Source organism: Bubalus kerabau, chromosome 16 (assembly GCF_029407905.1).
Source record: "Bubalus kerabau isolate K-KA32 ecotype Philippines breed swamp buffalo chromosome 16, PCC_UOA_SB_1v2, whole genome shotgun sequence".
NCBI classification, from domain to species: Eukaryota; Metazoa; Chordata; class Mammalia; order Artiodactyla; family Bovidae; genus Bubalus; species Bubalus kerabau.
The window spans coordinates 56,232,744-56,254,099 of record NC_073639.1 but is presented as its reverse complement, the minus strand read 5'-3'; the positions used below and the strand labels follow the sequence as shown (position 1 = coordinate 56,254,099).

Below are 21,356 nucleotides of genomic sequence, written 5' to 3'. Positions count from 1 at the left end.
AAAAAGCATTATTTGGGCAAACCCCCAACTTTCCAGTTGCAGACAGGGCATCCGGCTGTCCAACACAGCCCCAGAAGTCAGCCAGACATCAGTGGTCCCCAAGCCATCTTCACCCACCACCCTCTCTTTGCCAAGTCTACCCCACCCACCATCCAGCATCCCCTAGCACTCCACACCCCACTCTCAATCCACTTTGGGATCTTTGTCTTCTTCCCAGGGGACTAAGTATTTGATACAGTAAATGCTGAAAAGAAACAAGATGCCAATAAAAAAGAACACACACGAGAACCATTGCAGTGTCTCATCCTTAGCAACTTTGTTTGGTTAGTACTGCATAACTCACAGCAGATTCCAAGGCACTGGCCTTGAACATTGCTACATGCTCTAGGCATTATCAGTAACAAGGTGCAATAGAGAACCACAGGCTCTTGCAAACTTGTCTCCAGTTTCTGGGTGGGAGGACTGTCTGTTTTCTGTTGCTTTGTGTCTGAGCCGGGCCAATGTGTCCTGTGACTTCGGAGGCCCTCCCTGTCTAGTTGATGCATTCTATATATTCTGCTACCACCATGACAATATCATGAACGCAACTAATAAAAACCTATCAGTTCCCTGCCTCCCATGTCAGTATGCCAAACGTGATCATAAAATTTCTACACAAAGAATTTCATACAAAGCAAGTCAAACAGCAATTAGAGCAGCAGGTGATATATCTGGCGAAGCTCGTGTTACTGAAGTTAATGCAAAAGTCGGCCTCCGCTCATGGTCTTATTAAACATATATCTTAAGGTATCGGAGTCATCTATTAGAAACGGTGGTAGCCCTGGTATAAATAAACGTCTTTTTAGAGTTTGGCATCAGTTTTTCAACGTGCTCCCTCGAAGCAGACAGTCTGTTGGAGGGATCAGTTTTGAGGGTGTGATACCCAAGGTGGCCGTGTTCCATGGCAGCCCCTGGGGGTGGGTGGTTCAGGTCCGAGGACAGAGGTGGGTCATGGTCACAGGTGCTGCAGGGCCTCCTGTCCTTGCTCCGTGTAACCGTCATCGCGGTGGCAGTTGGCCCACTGGCCGAAGGTCTCGTGGATGCGCACGTTTCTCTGCGTGTTGGCCAGACGCTTCTTATCTCGGGAGAAGAAGCTAAACCTTTGGGAAGGGAAAGATGGAAATGAGAGGCTGCCCTTGGCTGTGCACGCCACAGATTTTGCAATTGCCAGGACGTACAGCAGCAAACGTGAGGGGAGCGAATCAACTCAAGGTGTGAAAGAAAAGATTGGGGGTGCGGGTCAGAGTTACTCCAGAAAGCAGCAGGGGGCTGATTCTGCATGTGACTGTCACGGTACCTTGGAGGTGACAGTGTGAGCAGGGCGTGCGCGTAGGTGATGTGTGATGTACCTCCCCCCTTAAGCACTGCAGGGGATTTCTCCTCCTTACCAGTGGAAATAAAAGCTACTGGAAACATACGTCATGGGTTTCTTTACCTCGATGATGCAGAGAAAGGAATACTCAGAAGCCATATGAGATGTAAGATGATTCAGATGTAAAGAGATGAATGTTTTAAAGTAACTATGTATTTATGTGATGTGAACTGGGAAGCTAGATAAGTAGCACCTCAAAGTCCAAATTTCATGGATATTTCTACTGCTTAGAATGAGCTGAAAGTAGGTAGTTAAGAAAAGAGATTAAAATACATATTAAGAAAAAGTAATAGTACACATGTGCACTGATTAGATAAACACTGTGAATACAGACTGTGAAAGAAATTTGGAAACATCAGTTTGGACAAGTGACAAGAAGTGATCTAATGGTGAGAGCCTTTAGAAGTTGCCACAGTTACTATCTGCATGGCTACAGTAGACCATGAAGTCTTTTTCAAATAGCTGTGACTGTTGCTCATTGATCAATCAGAGCGAACCATCAGATGCCTGAATGATAAAAGTGGAAAGCTCAGGCCAAAAGTTGACAAAGTGGCCCGCTTGAAACAAAGTCAGCTTAAACGCCACCTCAACAGAGTTGAGGACCCAGGGCAGTCAACCCGAGTTGGCCCACATTGAGTATTTCCGATAAGTTCTTTCTAAGCTGCCAACTGTCCTCCTGTACTCCCAGCTTCTAATTAAAGATGATTTCTAGTCTTACTAAGTTCCTCTACTCTTGAATTTTGGTTTTTGAACTTGGTCAGAGTTATAGTAATTCAGTTATGTTTTCTGAGAGCAGGAATAGGAAGGAATCCCTGAGAAATCAAAGCTTCAACTATTTTTAGTTCCCTCTGTCCGTTTACCTATTAGGTTTTATTGTTTGTTTGTTTTGTTTCTGTTTTTTGGTGCTGTGGCCTATGGAGTTCAGTTTCAATCACATTTGGGTGAAAATGATTTTCCTATTCTGTGGTTACTGGATCCTACAATCACTTCCTACCTAGAATGAAGTAGTCTTTCACTGTAAAGCTGGGGCAAGCAAAGTCTGCCTGGAGAAATCCTCTGTACTAGCTAAAGTCTCTCTCTCTTTTTTAACAATGTCTTCTTGGACTGTTTTTGTTTGTTTGTTTTTAAACTTTTTACTTTGTACTGCGGTATAGCTGATTAACAATGTTGTGATAGTTTCCAGTGAACAGCGAAGGGACTCAGGCATGTATATGTAAAGCCTCTTTTTCTTCCTGCAGCCAATATATGTACTGGCAAATGAAGGAATGACTCTCGTTCTGGGTTATTTGAGAGCTCTTTCTGTAATGTAATCGAAGCAATTAAGCTGGCCAGAAATATAGCAGCATTCATCACTGATACATATCATGTCTATCTGATTCAAGCAGGAAAGCCACTTGCAACTTCCTGTCTAAGGGGACACAGAAAGAATCAAGACAAAGTCCCCTCTTCTGCTTTTCCTGTTAACAAGCTCAAACGGCTTGCTGAGGATGGCTTGGCAAAACAAAGCAGTTTAGAAAGCCAGGGTGTGAAGATCGAAAAACACAGAGTTAGTGTCACTCAGAGGGGTGGGTCATGGTGGGTGTGGCTTACTGACCCGTCATTTAAAGGACCTTCTTTACTGGATCATGGACAAGGTGGTTTTAGAATGGAAACAGAAAAGACAAAAAGAATTATCGGTGACAGAGCCCAGAATTCCAAGGCTTCACTCGTGCAGATGGAGCGTTCATGAGTGGCGCGTTTGAAATCACACTCAACACCCACTTCAAATGGGAACACGCAGGGGGATGGCCATGCAGCTAAAGGGGCCAGAGGAGACAGGCCAGCCCCAGCGATAGCCGCAGCAGACATTGCAAAGGCACAGCTCAAGAGGAAACCAGAAAAAAATCCAGTGCCTACGAGGGACACAAGTCGTCGGACAGGCTGCAGGGTGGGGTCGTCTATTATCAGTCCGGCTGCTACCATGGGCATTATGGCTGTAAAGATCCTGGTTAGAAAAGTACAGATAGACACAGAGAAGATAAAAACAGGGGAGGTTGGGACTTCCCTGGTGGTCCAGCGGCTGAGACTTCACGATCCCAATGCAAGGGGCCCCGGGTTCGACCCCTGGTCAGGAAACTAGATCCCACATGCTGTAACTAAGAGTTTGCATGCCTCCATTAAAGATCCCGCATGCTGCAACAAAGACTCAGTGGAGCCCAGTTAAAAAAAAAGGGCAAGGTGTGAAAAAGAAACACTTTCCACAGACAGGTCAGCTGAAGGGTTTGCTTATGGTTTATGTGGAACTGTGCTGCCCACCTACCACCCCGCCTCTGTTCGTATTTTGGAAAGTCCTAACCCGTAGCTCAGAATGTGACCTTATTTAGAAATAGAACCCTTGCAGATGTAACTAGTTTTGGTGAGGTCATACCAGAGTAGGGTGGCCCCAGTCCAATACAACTGGTGTCCTTATAAAGGGGGACGTGTGGACACAGACATGCATACAGGAAGAAGGCCACGTGAAGATGGAGACAAAGTTTGGGGTGATGCTTCTATGAGTGAACAAAGGCCAAAGATGGCCAGCAAACCACCAGAAGCTAGGAGAGAGGCATGGAGAAGACGATCTCTCTCGACCCTTTGAAGGAACAGACCCTGCCGAGCACCCTGATCTTGGATGTCTAGCTTCCAGAACTGTGAGACAATACATCTCTGTTGTTTAAACCAGCTTGGTTTGTGGTACAGCAACCCTAGCAAATGAATAGCATGTGACAACCACGTAGGGAAGACAGGCTGGACTCAAGGGCTGAAAACACAGGCCTGGATGTGAAGAATGGCAGATCAAAACCTCCTGTGGGATTCAGTGGTGACATCCGTGGGTATCTTCCAGCCCGTCTCCCCCACCTGCCACAAACTGCAGGCTTCGTATCCTGAAGGCAGCCGGGGGAGACGCAGGAGAGAAGATGAGGCAGCCAGGATGGGCCGGGCAGGAGACAGGCTGCATAATCGCTCCCCTGGATGAGCCAGAGCCTACTCAGCAAGCTCTGGGAGACACTGGATGACAGGGAAGCCTGGTGTGCTCCATGGGGTTGCAGAGAGTCGGACACAACTTAGCCACTGAACAGCAAACAACAGTAATGAATGCTCATCAGTTCCTTGTCTGGGCAAGGAAAATGAAGAAACTCCAACCACGTCTCCAGAACTTATTTTGAATAGCTTGGTTTTGTTTTTGTTTGTTTTGTTTTTTTTAAAGAGGTTGGCTGGGGGAAAGATATAATAATATGATGATCTCAAATGAGGTTTGAGAATTCTCTGTGTCTGGATCACCTTTCATGCAACTCCCCAAAGTAGCTGGGAGCTGGCATCTCAGCAGAACCATCTGAACGGCTTCTCATGGTGACAGTGAGGGGCTTCCTACTGAATGGGCCCAGTCCACAGAGGCCAGGCTAGCGGGCACCATTAGCTTCTCGGCCATAAGGCTCTGCATTCACCTTTATGCTCTCTCTAGCATAACAGGGAGCCCCCAAAGACACAGTCATTGTTTGGGGGATGGCCCCAGATATGCGGGCTGGGTATTTTTCCTGGATAGATGTTTGCCTGCTGGGAAATGCTGGACTTCATTTGGGGCCCAATCAGGGGCCAGACTGATGCATTAGGGCCTTGGGACACCTGGCGGGGAGGCAGGAGGGGGTTCTGGTTGAGCTACTCTGTGGGTCTCGCTGGGATCCCTGACATGGACGGCCCCCCTCCCCTCCCCATTCCAGGTGCCTCCCTGCAGAAGCCACCTCCTCCAGAGGCACAGCCACTGCCATGAAAAAAGACTGGCTTGTTTTGGTCAAAAGTTATATCCTGGATACAATGTAGCTGGTTTCAAGCTCCCACCAGCCCCCACCACCGCCCCACCCTGCAACAATTATTTCTGGAAGACTCAAAGCAAATGAGGTTCTAACAGTGGCATTTCAGGCAGTGCAATGGGCGGCTGTGAAGTTATTTCTGGGCTGCAGTGAGCAGGGTGGCAGGTAGGAGGACAGGGAGAGACTGCACTGTTGTCACTACCGTTGGATACTCAGGTGCCCACCTGCTTCAAGGCCAGCTTTTCTGGTGTGTGAGGCCAGCTGTTCTGATTGCAGCTTCCCTGGCTGGGCCTCTGTGCCCACTACCAGCTGCCTGTCTCCCTGGTCAGCCCCCTTCCTCCGCTCAGCAGCCCTGTGTGTGCCTGTCAGCCTGTGATGGAGAGCTGCGAGTGACACAAAGGGGGCGCTGCTGCCTGGTGTCCACTGGGGACGAGGGTGGAGCCACTCAGGCACTCCCTCGTGACCTTCCCAGGCAGTGCCAGCCCAGACTCTCTGGCCAGCAGCTGCTCAATCACAAGCTATTCTTGGAACGTCCTCTGGGCACGCTGTTTGGACAGGCGGTTGGAGTTTCTGGTTCCCTCGACCAGTTCAGCCCAGAAATGTAGACTCTGGAGTTTTTGGCTGGTGGTGCATTTGAAAGATAAGGGAACTGGGCAGTCAGCCCATAGCTGGTGACTCGGGAAGTGCGGGAGGTAAAGAAAAGGAGGAGCAGGGAGGCCGAATGAGGCGGTTGGGGCAAGCACAGGGCTGGGGGGCAAAAAAAAGGCATGGGTTCCAATCCATCCCAACTTTGATCCTTCCCAGCAAGTGATCACAGTGAAGTCAATGGGCTTCTCTGGGCCTCAGTTTCCTCATCTGAGAAATGGGGCTAACAGTCCCAGCTCTGAATCTCCCGACAGGGCAGAACCTCCAAGGTATTAAATAGTTACTGCTTACTCATTGGTGGGTGGGGAAAGTGGTGGAGAGCAGGAAGCTAAGCTGGGGAAGAGCTGTGAGCTGCACTAAAAAGGCTGTGTCGGGATTTCCCGACACACTGGACACTGTGGTCCAGGGTCTGGGACTCTATGCTCCCAATGCGGAAGGGCCCGGGTTCCATCCCTAAGTCAGGCAACTAGATCCCAAGTGCCGCACCTAAGACCTGGAGCAGCCAAGTAAATTTTTTTAAAAAAAGCTGTATGACTAACATTCCACAAAAGCCAGGACAAAGGGACCAGACAGACCCAGATGGGTGCCTGAGAGTGAAGGATGGAGAGGGAGACAGGCGTGGAACCATCTTAAGAATGGCCACTCCCTTCCCTGGTCCCCAGGGAAGATCCATTTCTGCCCCAGGCTCTGAGCTCGTGGTCACCCTGATGCAGCTTCCGGTCAGCGGCCGAGGTGGACAAAGGCGACCGCTGTCCTGTCTGGGCTGGTCAAAAGCCTTTTGTGCCGGTTTGATCTCCTACTTATCCCCTAGAAGACCGGGGCAGCTATGGGACTAGCCACCTGCACCCCGTGGAAGAGAGAATCTGAATTCTCTCTCCTTCTCTGTCTCTGGCTCCCAGATTCCAGCTGTTTCTCCAGCCAGGCTCAGACCCCAGGTCTTGCTGAGCAACCAGAGGCCAAACTAAAGGGGAAATGGGGTTTGAGAACAGAGTCCTTTCCGGAACAATCTGGAAAAAAAGAGGACCAGACACCACAGCCAACTCAAGTGTGGGTAGAAGAACTAGTAGAAAAAAGAGTGTTGGCTAATTCTGATTCCTTTCCTCTGGATTTTACCTAGTTTGACATTCGCAAAGACCAACACTTAATTACCTGTTTTAGAGAGGGGGGGCTGGAGTGGAAAACTAGAAAATCAGAACCACACTGCTTCAGAAGGAAGCCTTAGAATTACATGTGACTTGGAATTACAGTGCCAGAGATGCTGTATATGCAGTGCTGGTGGAGCAGAGGTGATGGAAAGGTCTGACTGTTAAAGGAAGGAGCTGCTGAGGGAAGAAGATGTTGCTCTCTTGGTCTTATCCTTCCCTTAGCCAAGGGAGGGACTGTGTGAGCTCATAAACATTTTCTCTAGTTCCCCAGGATTTAAGCCAAAGCATGTAAGATCACTTCTGCTTGTCCTAGGGCTTCCTTGGTAGCTGAGATGGTAAAGAATCTGCCTGCAATGCAGGAGACCCAGGTTTGATCCCTGGGTTTGGAAGATCCCCTGGAGAGGAAATAGCTACCCACTCCAGTATTCTTGCCTGGAGAATTCCATGGACAGAGGAACCTGACAGGCTACAGTCCATGGGGTTGCAAAGAGTTGGACATGACAGAGCGAATAACACTTTCACTTTTCACTTTCTGCTCATCCTTACATGCAAGTGGGGCTGGAGGACATATCAGGGTCTCAGCGAAAGGAATCCCACTTCTTACCAAGCACTGGATGGGAAATCCTAACCAAGGATACTGAGTACATCAGAGAATCAAGACCAAAGGGCTCCTTCTCCCCAAAGATGAGGTTACAGTGAACGCTGGTTACTTCTGTCTGCTCAGCAAACTGATCTTGCTTGGGGTCTGTCCCTCCCTTAACGTCAGTCTGTGGGAACTGGATGCAGTTAAAGCTGCTCCAAGCTTCAGGTGTGAGAAATAGACCAGACCAGACCTATGCATGCACTGCCCTGTGATTGATTGGCTTAGGGGGTGGTCATGTGACCTGGTCAGAGCCAATGAGACTCAATTCTGTGACCCTGTGGGAGATTCTCTTTTCCCACTGAAGTTTCATGCCAGAAAGCAGAAGCCTGAGCTGATGGTGGCTGTACTGCCACCCAAGAATACAGCACGCAGAAGGAAAACTGGGGTAGAGGTGGAGGGAACGAGGCAAAGCCCTGATGACAAGGCCTGGATCCAGCTGAATCTAAAGCCAAGATGACCGGAAAATTGTTAGTTGCTTGACCAACAGTTTATCTTAAGTTACTTAGAGGTGCGTTTCAAGTGCCATCAGAAGATTACAAACTAATACATGGCCGACATGGTGTTGAGATCCAGAGGAAGCCTATCAATGAATAGTTCCAAGCTTCACCCCCGGGAAATATTTATCCCTAAGCAGAACTGGGGACCACCCCCCCCAAATCCAGCAGATGGAGGGCCAACGTGTGAAGCTGGCCAAGAGTGGCTTGGAAGAAACCCACATCTTTAACCCCACACTCTACAGCGAGGCCAGCCTTTCCCAGGGCCCAACATTTGAACAAGTCATCCCTTTCTAAGGGCAAAACAAAAACAAAAGCCAACCCAGGGACTTCCCTGGCGGTCCAGTAACCACTGGACTTCTATCATAGAGGGTGCAGGTTCAATCTCTGGTTGGGGACCTAGGATCCCACATGCCTCAGGGCCAAGAAACCAAAACATAAAACAGAAGCAATATTGTAACAAATTCAATAAAGACTTTAAAAATAGTCCACATGAAAAAAAATTCTTAAAAAGAAAAAAGACTGTACTTCCAATGCAGGAGGTGTGGGCTCAATCCTTGGTCAGGAAACTAAGATCCCATACGCCGCCCAGCTCAATCAAAAACCCAAACCAAATAAAACCAAACAAAAACTAAAAGCAGAAGGTCCAGCAGTTACACACACTTTGCATTCCCTTCCCATCCCCCAACGCTGAGGCTTAAGTCAATTCACAGGATAAGAACTAGTCGAGGATTTTCAAACATAAATGGGCTTTAAAGTTTGAGGCATCCTCGTAACACCCCAATTCCCCTCTCCAAACATCCCAGCTAGCTTTCCAACCCAGGCCACTCGCTTTCACAAAGCTTCTACCAAGGTTTGTGTGGAAGAACTGAGGCCTCTTTTACAATAAGTTGTAAGGCTGAGAGCCAGGAAGACCCTCTTAAGGGAGAACAGGAGGCCACAAGACAGCTGGGAACGGGAGGCCCTCCTGCAGTTTAAAATGGGAGCTCTGGGCCAGGTGCCTGGGTTTGAACCCTGACTCTGCCTCTTATTAGCTGTATGACCCTGGGCAGGTGACTGACTTCAGTGCCTCAGTTTCCTTAATTGTAAAATGGGAATGACAATGCCCCCACCTCACAGGGCTACTGGAAAAGACCCTGACGCTGGGAAAGACTGAGGACAGAAGGAGAAGGCAGTGACAGAGAATGCGATGGTTGGATGGCATCACTGACTCAATGGACATGAGTTTGAGCAAACTCTGGAAGATAGTGAAGGACAGGGAAGCCTGGCGTGCTGCAGTCCATGGGGTCGCAAAAAGTTGGACATGACTGAGCGACTGAACAATAACACAGGGCTATGGTGAGGACTCAATCTGCCGGGACAGTACTGGGCACATAGTACATTCTTAGTAGATATTAGCACATAGTACGTTCTTGGTAGATATTAGCTAATGAGACTAGAGCTTTAGCCCTTTACCTGAAGGGTTGCAGGGGTCAATGAACCAAAAACTGTTTGCAAAATTTTATGATTTCCTCCCCCAACCTCTCCAGGAAATGGTCTGAAACCTCTCATCTGAGTCTCAAAGGAGTCTTTTGATGCGAGGATCCCTGAAGTAGCTTTAAGTCTAGTTGAGGGCAATGACTAGGTTGCTCTTTTTCTTGTGTGTTCCCCACAGCAACCAGGACCTGGCTCTGCATGTATTATGCACCAATGAATACTTAATAGAGAGATGGAGAGACAGATAAAGTCATCACAGAAAAGCATAGATAGGGTGGACCTGGGGCCATTCGGACATCTCAGAGCTGGGGTTTCAAGCCCTTAAGATGCACAAACCTTCCCCACCACGCAGTTTTTCAGAGACATGCCCCACCTGATACACTCAAGCAAGCCCTGAGCGTCAGCCATAGGTCCCAGCCCTTTCCCGCACTCTCAGCCTTCCCCAAACCTCTCTGCCCAGGGACCAACCCCCATCCCTCTAGGAGGAACTCAGCCTTCAAGGTATAAGGTGAACGCCAAGTCAAGGGCTAGGCCCAAAGTGCCCCAGGGTTAGGTCCCTCTCGGCGGAAGGTGGTTAGTGACAAGCCCCGGCCTGGAGCAGGTGCCCAGGAGAAGTGAGAGGCCATGTGAACCACCAGCTCAGCCGCCAACGAACAGCTCCAGAGACCGGAAGCGCAGCACTTACAGTCGCTTGATCCCAGACTCGGGCTGGGGAGACATTCTCGGGTGGGCAATGGGTGGAGGTTGGGGTATTTGATTCTCCTCTTCGATTTCTTCACTGGAAGGAGTTGAGAGACATGAAATTAGAGAGTCAACAATTCCATGAAAGCTGGAATATTTCAAGGGCACTGTCTGGTGGTCTGAGAGGGCACATCCTTTTACAAAGGAGTGATAATAAGGGACCCAGGAGGACAACAGTGGCCTTTGCCCCACAAGCTCTCTGCCTCTGGGGCTGGCTTCTAGAATGGCCAGTTAAGAGGAAGGATATGTCCTGGAGGCAGTGCACACAGGTGTCTGCAGCCCCTTTGGCCCAGGTGGCCATGAGTGAGAAATTTCAGGAAGGTACCCACATCTCTATTTTAAGTTTACTTTGGAGAGTCTAGCCAAATAGAATGATTTCCTATTTCCTGTTCTTTCCAAATGTTTCCGTGTCTCCACGCCTTTGCGATTCATTCTGCCTGGAATATGCCACCCACATCTCCCATATCTAAGAAGTACCCTGTCCTTTAGAGAAGGCCCAGTTCAAATGCCACCTCCTCCATGAAGCCTTCCTGATTTCCACCCCATCCCCAAGCCAGAAGAGACTTCTCTCTGTCAAGCAGCCAGTGCACACACTGTCATAAAACTTTCTTACCTGGCAGACTCGCAGTGGGTTTTCAATAAGCATGTATGGCATTGTATTTTCTCTGATGTCTTATCTTCCCTACAAGGGCAGGGACCACATTGGTCCTTCCTTCCACTTTTCTATTCAACAGGCACTTGTGCACCTACTCTGGGCTAAGCTGCCTCCTGAGTGCTGGGAACTTAGTCATGAACAAGACAAGTAAGGTTTCTGGTGCCATGATGGTGCAGTCTGGTGTGGAAACAGACAATAAAACCAGCATGTTCCTGAACAGGAGAATGTGAAATGGTGAAAAAAGCCATGAAGAAAGTAAAACTGAGGGGGGTGTGGGACTTCCCTGGTGGTGCAGTGAATAAGAATCCACCTCCCAGTGCAGAAGGACATGGGTTGACCCCTGGTCAGTGAAGATTCCACAGGCTGTGGAGCACTAAGCCCGCATGAGGGCCTGAGAGCCAAAAGTACTGAAGCCTGTGCTCCACAATGAGAAGCCTGAGCACCACAACGAGGAGTAGCCCCTGCTTGTTGCAACTAGAGAAAGCCTGCACAAATCAATGAAGACACAGCACAGCCAAAAAGAAAGCAAAACTGAGTAAAATGAGAGACTGTGACTAGGACCGAGCACTCCTTTGAAGGGGTGGCGATGGTGAAGGAAGGCCTCTCTCAGGATGTGACACCCAACCCAAACCCTGAGTGACCAGGAGCCAACTATGGGAAGAGTCATGTGGAATGTTTTTCCAGCTGTAGGAGCAGCATGCGCAAAGGTCCTGAAGTTACCTGAACCGAGCAAGGTGTGTTTTGAGGAGCCAATAGCAGGGCAATGTGTACAAAGCTGGGGCTTCCCAGGTGGCGCTAGTGGTAAAGAACCCACCTGCCAATGCAGGAAACATGAGACATGGGTTCGATCCCTGAGTTGGGAAGATCCCCTGGAGAAGGGAATGGCAACCCACTCCAGTATTCTTGCCTGGAGAATCCCATGGATAGAGGAGCCTGGCAGGCTACAGTCCACAGGGTCACACAGAGTTGGACACAACTGAGTGACGAAGCACATGTACAAAGCTGAACGAGTACGAGGTGGCATGGTATGAGATAGTTGTTTAAGTCGGAAAAGTGCTGTGCATAGGACTTTGCAGGTGAATGGGAATGTTTTTCTTCACTGTTCAATATGTGGCCGTCAGCCACAAGTGCTGATGGAACACTTGAAATGTGGTGAGTGCCACTGAGGAACTGAATTTTACATTTTACTTAAGTTTAATGCATTTAAATAGCCACACATGGCTAGTGGCTACTGTATGTGCAAGGACTTCATTGATCACGGATGAACTAAATGATCAAAAATATTAGGCTGGGTAGCTCCATCATCTCTGTTAATTTTTTTCCTTTTTATCCCCCACCATCTCTTATCTGTAATTCCCAAGTCCACACAGCTCTAAAAACCAAAATTCGCTTTTTTGGTCATTCATTTGGTGGCAAACTCTGAAATGAAATCTCGTGAGGCTGTTTATCATCTTGACTGATCCCATTGATTCCGTATGAATGTTCACATCTTTTGCTGCAAAAATATTCTCTTGTTTGATTTGGGGGGAGCTGCCCCAGAACTCACATGTAGTAAAGATCATAAGGTAATACAGTATTTATAATATTCCTTTCTAACTGCTGGAAAAGTTCTGAATTATAAGAGGATTCTGAGCCTCAGTTTCAGAAAGGAATTTTGAGTTGGTATGTAAGTGCTTCAGGCCAGCGACGATGCCTACAACGAACATAGGTGCAGTCCTTGTCTTCCAGGTGTGAATTTGTCCCCAGACTCTGAACAACCCTCAGAATGGAGCCAGCCTGGGAGCTCCGTGGAACACTCACCTCTTATAGTATGCCAGCTCTTCTTGCAACAAAAACACCTTGGACTTGAGCTCGTTCCTTTCATGTAGCACGTCCCGCAGCTCCTGCAGTGTGAACCGGGGGCGGTTGGGGTCCTTGAGATCCATGGCTACCTTCTCCGCCTCAGAGACACACTCTTCTCCGCCCAGCTCTGCCTGGAGGGGGCAGAGATGCTGCTAATGAATTCCTGGCCACAGCCACTAGCACCCACTCTGCATCCTGCCGGAGCCTGAATTTCCCACCCTCCCCAGGGCCTGAGCAGCTTGCCGAGGGCGCTATTTTAAGAACTTGCAGGCGGCCTCCGCTCACGTTCTGTGCAGTCAGCGTTCATCCCTGGGGAGAGCACAGCCAGTGGCCACCTGTGCACTGTTTGCCTTCTCAACACCCAGACCCACAGTCCCATTGCCTCCCCAGTTGACTCAGGGTTTTAATTACAAATAACATTAAAAGGTGTCAGAGGAGAAGAAACTCAATGCTCCCCCAGCGCCACCGTCCTCGTAAGTCTGCCTGGTTTCCCTTCCCCATGTTCTTGCTTCATTTTCTAACCAATTGGCATATTCAGTCCTGTCTGACTCTTTGTGACCCCATGGACTCTAGCCTGCCAGGCTCCTCCGTCCATGGAATTACCCAGGCAAGAATACTGGAGTGGGTTGCCATTTCCTCCTCCAGGGGATCTTCCCATCCTGGGAATCAAACCCGAGCATATTGCATCTCCTCTCGTGTCCACTGCGCCTCCTAGGAAGCCCTTTCTAATGGAGGCTATTGCTAATTTGGCCAAAGTCGTTGGAATCAGATCCAGTGTGCCATTCTCTATTCCTTTTTTCTTTGATAAGAAGTCGTACACAGTTTCCTATTTGTTGCTGGCCTTCTGGTTAAGCCCACTCCTCCCCAGGGGTGGTGGGGATCTATTCACTGGCGTTCCGTGGAAACCCTGGTAGGGGTGGAGGTGGGAGGTTAACGTCGCAGCTGCCGCAGGGCATTTACGTCTCTTCCATGTGGGTCACATAGATGGATCCTAGTCTGCTAAGTTTCCAGACCCAAACCCCACACTCCTGCTCTCTTCCACAGCAAGGAGTTTTGTTGTTTTTCCTAATTGTGATAAAAGTCCACTTAACATAAAATCTCCATTTTAAAATGCACAATTCAGGGACTTCCCTGGCGGTCCAGTGGTTAAGCTTCTGCACTCTTAGTGCAGGGGGGCCAGGTTCAATCCCTGGTTGGAGAACTAAGATCCTACATACCACTTGGCATGGCCAAAAACTAAAAAGAAAATAAAATTCAATATAAAAAGTCAAAACCCTATTAAAAATAAAACGCACAATTCCATGATGTTAGATGGCACAATGGTAAAGAACCTGCCTGCCAATGCAGGAGACTCAGGAGACACATTCAATCCCTGGGTTGGGAAGGTCCCCTGGAGAAGGAAACAGCAACCCACTCCAGTATTCTTGCCTTGAGAATTCCATGGAGAGAGGAGCCTGGCGGGCTACAGTCCATGGGGTCACAAAGAGTCGGACATGACTGAGCACGCATGCGTGTAGCACGTTCTTGGTGCAGTGCAACCACTTCTAACTGGTTTCAAAACATTTTCCAGAGGAAACTCCACACCCATCAGCAGTCCCCCTTCCCCCAGCCTCTGGCAACCACCATCTGCTTTCTGTTTCTCTATGAGTCTGCCTTTTCTGGACATTTTCTAGAAATGGAATCATATAATATGTGGCTTTTGGTGACTGGTTTCTTTCACTCATGCTTTCAAGGTTCATCTACATTGTAGCCCACATCAGCACGTCATTCCTTTTCATTGCTAAATAATATTCCACTGAGTGAATAGACCACATTTTGTTTATCCTTTTATCCACTGATGGACATCTAAGTTGTTTCTACCTTTCGGTAAATGAACAATGCTGCCATGAGCATCTGTGTGCGAAGATTTGTTTGAACACTTCAGTTCCTTGGGGTATACATCTAGGAGTGGAATTGCTGGGTCATATGGTGACTCTATGTTTAACTTCTGGAGGAACTACCAAACTGTTTTCCACAGTGGCTGCCCCCTTTTACATTCCTGTAAGCAGTGTAGGAGGGGTTTGACATTCTCCACATCCTTGCCAACGTTTTTTTCTTTTTTTGATAGCAAGGAAGTTTTTGCAAGCTTTCCAGGTCCAAGCTGGCCATATCAGCAGGTGGCCCATACTCTACAGGCAGTGTACAATTCCTGACAGCCTTGCGTTGCCAATGTCCCATGATCATCCAGAAGGAGTGGACAAAAGCTTAGGACAACAGTTGGAAAGCTTTGGACCAAGGGAAAGGGACTGAAATACAGAACTGGCTCCCCCCACACCAAAACCCCACAGAAGCACAAGGAGAAAGGGACTCCAGCCTAGATGGGCCAGGTGGCTGAAGGACTACAGGAGGCAGAGCTGAGATGCCTCACGTCTGGAGAGAGTCGGGGACGTGCTGTTCTGGGAGAGGACAGTTGAAAGGAGACACCACCCACCAGAGGAGATCAGGTGACGGCAGAGCCACCCGGCAGGCGTGGGATGGGAAGCAGGTCTGAGCCGGAGTCAGCGCGAGCAGGGGCAGCAGGGGAGGGGTCTGGAGGCGGCGGGAAACTGAAACCTGACACATGCTGCCCACCCAAGCCGGCTGGGCAGCTGAGAGGGGCCCCTTCCTGCCCAAGAACTGGAGAGGAGACAGGGGATTAACACCCCAAGAAGGCACTCTAAGGTGGTCACTGATGCTATACCTGCAAAGGACTGTGTTCTCAGGGTACATCTTCAATGGGTTTTGGGTTTTTATTTTTGGCTGTACCACTGGCATGTGGGATCTTAGCTCCCCAACTAAGGATCGAACCTGCGCCCCTGGCATTGGAAGCATGGAGTCTTAACCACTAGACCACCAGGGAAGTCCATCTTCAGTGTTTAACTCCCTCTGCAGAGCCTTTGGGGCCGCTCCTTGGACCACCTGATGACCATACATTCAGACAGTATCCTCTACCCAAGACCATGTAGAGCAAATGCTTAATACACAGCAAGCACTCACTAATGGCAGTTCTCTTCTCTTCGTCTGCCCAGGTTAACCACAGAGCATCCTCGGAGGTGTGTGTGTGTGTGTGTTAGTCGCTCAGTTGTGTCCAACTCTTTGCAACCCCATGGACTGTAGCCTGCCAGGCTCCTCTATCCATGGATTTTCCAGGCAAGAAGACAGGAGTGCGTTGCCATTCCCTTCTCCAGGGGATCTTCCCAACCCAGGGATCAAACCCAGGTCTAACAGTCACTTAATATGAGTGAGCACCAACTTTGTGCCTGCTGGTCACTGAGCTAATAAGACGAATCAGACAGGTGGAGGTGGAGGAAAGATACACACAAATAGAAATTTATAAGATAATATAATGAAAGGTGCAAGGACATCAATTCTGAGGAGGACCACAGATGTTACTGCAGATGTGGTCTCTGTGCACAGGGTCTTGAGGGATGTGTAGGAGTTCACCAAGAACTCTGGGCCCACCCCAGTGGCCCCACTTCCACCCCACCTGCCTTTTATTTGATTCTGTGTTCTAAAACTCCTTTGAAGTAGTTGCCAATTGTTTTAGATCAGGATGTTTCACATTAAAGTTTGGGTTTCGGGCTTCCTTTTGGGAAAAACATTGGAAAACTAGGTCACATGGAGTGTACATGGCAGCACTGGGCTGGCGCTGTGTGGCAGCTACATCCTTTTATGCGCTGTTTCCAGGGCTGCACACTCACCTCCCCTTTTCCCCTCTCTGCCTAGATGCCATAGGTGTTAAAAGCTGTAGACAGAGATCTCAGGCTCACACACTCCCTTCCAGCCCCTCCTTCAAACAACCCAGGCTCTTACACTCGCTGGGCAAGTCCCCTGCCTCTTTCTGTCTCTGGGAAGTGCCAGCTGACAGATGACCACATGCCTGGGGAAGACATAAAGCCCTTCAGGAGGCGTCCCAACCCCTCAGTTTCCCAGAGGGCTCTGGGCAAGCTGCCCGCTCCTTTCCAGGCCCCTGTTTCCCCATCGAGCCCTAAAAAACCCATTAATATTTCTAAGGGGTCTTCCCACGCCTACATCAGGCATTCTTATGAATACTGGCTTTCAGGGTATGGTAGTTCCCTGCTCACCTCCATGGGTTGTCCTCACCCAAGACACCAAAGGGCTTGCTCAGAACCTGAGTTCTTTATCTCTGGCAAAAAGACAGTTCTTTTATCAGAGGAGCAACCTGATCCCCGTAATGCTTGAGGGATGCCGAGACAGGTGTGGGAAAAAAAGTCCAGACTTCTGGCAATGCCTCCTGGAAGTGCAGAAGAGGATGAGACTGGGGCTTCAGCTTTTCCGGAGGCCACCAGGCACTGCTGCAGTGCCCTGGGCAGCCCAGTCCTCGAGAGACATGGCCAAGGCTCTTCCCAACATGGCAATCAGGTCCATCAGCAGCGAGCCTTCTAGACTTACCCCATGAGGGACCACAGAGGTAGCTCAGGTTATCGCTGATTGTCTGTGGTCCCCTGAGGCTCTCTGGGCACAGCTTGAGGGAGATGCCTGAGGCCCCAGGTACTCCCCAGGGAGGCCCAAGAGACCAGCCGACAAGCAATGGGGCCTGTCCAGAGGCCTTAGGGAGACAATACCCTCCATCAGGGCCCTCCATCCTGAGTCCTGACCCCCTGGGCATGCTCCCCTCACCACACCACTGCCTGGGTCTAGCAAGATCACTTCCTGTGCTCCCAAGGTCCCTGGAACATACTTCTGAGCAACCCTGGCCCAGCAGTGGGGAATGACTGTGCTCTGGTCACCCTTGGTAGCTCCGGGCTACCATGGATAAATTCAGTGCCCAAAACCCTGGTTCACAGGCCAGCCATCAGGCCCCTCTTTGCTTTTCCTGTACACTTAAAAACAAACAAACAACTAGAAACAGACTCACAGACTTAGAAAAGGAACTTACAGTTACCATCGGGGAAGGATGAGGGGAAGGGATAGTTAGGGAGTTTGGGATCAACATGTACACTCTGCTCAATTTAACATGGATAACCAACAAGGACCTACTGTGTAGCACAGGGAACTTTGCTGTATGTCATGTGGCAGCCTGAACAGGAGGGGAGTTTGGGGGAGAACGGATACACGCATAGGTGTGGCTGAGTCACTTCACTGTGTGCCTGACACTATAACAACACCGTTAATCAGCTACACTCCAATATAAAAAGTTAACAAACAAACAAAACCCCAACTTACTAAGAAATCATAACTTAAAAGGCGGAGACACTGACATCAAGGAGGTACTATTAACTTTAAGTTTTCTTACTGGTTTTATATAAAGTCCTTTAGACAAGAAGCCGACTTCATTTTCTTAGGGTTTATATGTCCAACTGTCAAAGGCAGGACAGCCATCAGTTAAACTGTGAGAAGCTGGATGAGCTAGAAAACATGCTGAGTAGGAAGGCAGTCAGGATCACATGGTGCATGAGTCCATTTCAACGAAATGTCCAGAAGAGGCGAATCCACAGAAACAGAAAGTAAACGAGTGGTTGCCGGGGCTGGGGGAGGCAGATGGGGAGTGACTGCTAATGCGTAGGGAGTTTCTTTCCGGGCTGATGGAAATGTTCTAGATAGTGGTGACGATCACACAATAGAGTGAATATACTTAATGCTAAAAACCACTGACCTGGGGACTTGCCAGGAAGTCCCGTGGATAAGATTTTGCCCTTTTGGGACTTCTCTGCTGGTCCAGTGGCTAAGACCATGAGTTCCCAATGCAAGGGACCTGGGTTTGATCCCTGGTCAGGGAACTAGATCCCACATGCTGCAACTAAGACCCTGTACAGCCAAATAAATAAATATTATTTTTTAAAGACTTTGTGCTTCTAATGCAGCAGGTGCGGGTTTGATCCCTGGATGGAACTAAGATTCCACATGGCACAGCCAAAAAATAAAAAAATTTATCTGTACACTTTAAATGGATGGATTGTATACCATGTGAATTACCTCTCAATAAATATGTTATAAAAATATACAAAGAGACCTGCCTACTGGAGATCACACTGAAATGACAGCAATAACATCTCAGAAAGAATCATATGAATCAAGAGGCAATGTTAAGAACAGATTCCTCTAGGCATATACCCAGAGAAAACCGTAATTCAAAAAGATACGTGCACCCCAGTGTCCACTGCAGCACTCTTTACAATAGCCAGGACATGGAAGCGACCTAAATGTCCATCAACGCAGGAATGGATAAAGAAGATGTGATACATATATACAAACGAATATTACTCAGCCATAAAAGGGAAGGAAACAGGGTCATTTGTAGAGATGTGGATGGAACTAGAGTCTGTCATACAGAGTTAAGTAAGACAGAAAGAGAAAAACAAATATCGTATATTAGCGCATACATGTGGACTCTAGAAAAATGGTACAGATGATCTTATTTGTAAAGCAGAAATGGAGACACAGAGAACAAATGTGTGGATACTGAGGGGGATGGGGTGGAGTTTGGGATGAATTGGGAAATTGGGATTGACATATATACATTATTGATACTATGTATAAAATAGATAAATAAGAACATACTGTATAGCTCAATGCTCTGTGGTGACCTAAATGGGAAGGAAATTTAAAAAAGGTCGGGGGGTGGAATACATGTATACATATAGCTGGTTCACTGGGCTGTACAGCAGAAACAGACACAATATTATAAAGCAACTATACTCCAATAAGGGCTTCCCTGGTAGCTCAGCTGGTAAAGAATCCGCCTGCAATGTGGGAGACCTGGGTTCCATCCCTGGGTTGGAAGATCCCCTGGAGGAGGGCATGGCAACCTATTCCAGTATTCTTGCCGGGAGAATCCACATGGACAGAGGAGCCTGGCGGGCTACAGTCCACGGGGTCGCAAAGAGCTGGACACAACTGAGCGATTAAGCACAGCACAGTACATACTCTGATAAAAGTTAAAAAAAAAAAAGAATTGATTCTTCCCCGGCTCTGGATCCCTGCATAGCTCCCATCTTCCCTCACTGATCTGGTGCCAGGACTAACTACCACCCCAGCCTCACCCTGCACAGTCTCTAGTCTGGCTTATGCTGTTCCTCTTGCCCCACATTCCATCCCTGGACATCCTACCCAGCCCACAGACCCTCCTCAAGGCCTTGAAGCCCTGCATGGCCATCTCCTCTACACTCCGAATTCACTGTGCCCTTCTCTGATCACCACCCTCTATCCAGCCATGCTAACTTTTTTTATATTGGAGTACGATTGCTTTACAATATTGTGTTGGTTTCTGCTGTACAATGAAGTGAATCAGCTGTTTGTATATATACACCCCTCCCTCCTGGACCGCTCTCCCAGCATCCCCATCCCACCCATCCAGGTCATCACAGAGCACCGAGCTGAGCTCCTTGTGCTATATGGCAGCTTCCCACTACTATCTGTTTTACACATGGTGGTGTACATATGTCAGTCCTCATCTCCCGATTTGTCCCCCCCTCCCCTTCCCCCACCCTGTGCCGACATGTCTGTTCTCTACCTCTGTGTCTCTATTCTTGCCTTGGAAATAGGTTCATCTGTCCATTTTTCTAGAGTCCACATATATGCGTTAATATATGCTATTTGTTTTCTCTTTCTGACTTAATTCACTCTGCATGACAGATTCTAGGTCCATCCATGTCTCTACAAATGACCCCATTTTGTTCCTCTTAGTGCCAGCCATGCTAACTTTTAGATTTACTGAATCAAGTCAAGTTCATGTCCCTCATTTGTCAGATAAGAACCTATTACCAAAGAGATGGACGGGCCCCAAGTCACACGGCAGCAGGTGACGAAGCCACCACTACCTGCAGCTTCCTTGTTTGAGTGACAAGCATCCTGAACGCCACTCAACTCCAAAGGATGTTGTCAAGCCCTCAAAAGACACCCTGAGTTCAGGAACAGACGCTGCAGAGAAGCTTAGTGGGTTAGTCATAACTGCTACTGGATTTTACTCCTCTGTTTCTGCCCCACCACCAGAAAGGAAACTGAAACCTACCGGCAGCCAGGCCAAGGAGGTGTGAAATGTCCTTGTCCGAAAGAGATCTGGAACAGTGCTCAGAGTCTTGTGGCTAGGGGTGATGTCCTCAGGACCCAGGTTTGGACCAGCCAGAGACAGAGCCTGAGCTCTCGTGGGGCTCAGGAGGCTGAAAGGGGGACCCAGGGGAGGTGGAAGGGAGTGACTACCCCAAGCTTCGCCTGCTGGGCGCCCCCACCATCCCAAGGCTATCGACTTGGTCCAGCTCTCACCTTTCTTGCCTGGATTACTGCCAAGGGCTCCTGACAGTCATGGCTGCCATCATCTCCTTGTTCAACTGTCCGCCATAAACTCAGAGCTGATCCTGCCACTCCCCTGCTGAAACCCTGTGAAAGAATCCACAGCCTTCACTGCTCTGAGTTCTGTGTGTGCCATTCTCAAGCCGGACTCTGACACTGACGACAGCTGTTGTCCTGCCTGGCCTGCGCGTCTCTGGGCTGGGTCACGG

At 48.8% G+C, this 21,356-nt stretch overlaps 1 protein-coding gene across 5 annotated transcripts in view; it reads right to left on the bottom strand.

Annotated features, from left to right (window-relative positions):
* Positions 1-291: 291 nt before the first annotated feature.
* RILPL1 (Rab interacting lysosomal protein like 1) overlaps positions 292-21,356 on the bottom strand; it is a 42,894-nt gene continuing 21,829 nt past the window's right edge. The window contains exons 5-9 of one of the 5 annotated variants that reach the window (XM_055551024.1): positions 12,838-13,010; positions 10,327-10,419; positions 3,308-3,395; positions 3,006-3,029; positions 1,050-1,139 (exon numbers count right to left, since the gene is read on the bottom strand). In XM_055551024.1, the coding sequence (XP_055406999.1) occupies positions 3,027-3,029; positions 3,308-3,395; positions 10,327-10,419; positions 12,838-13,010 (357 nt within the window). In that variant the 3' untranslated portion in view covers positions 1,050-1,139; positions 3,006-3,026. Of the gene's footprint in view, positions 1,140-3,005; positions 3,030-3,307; positions 3,396-10,326; positions 10,420-12,837; positions 13,011-21,356 lie in introns of all 5 variants that reach the window. The other 4 variants (XM_055551021.1, XM_055551023.1, XM_055551025.1 and 1 more) reach the window with 4 other exon arrangements.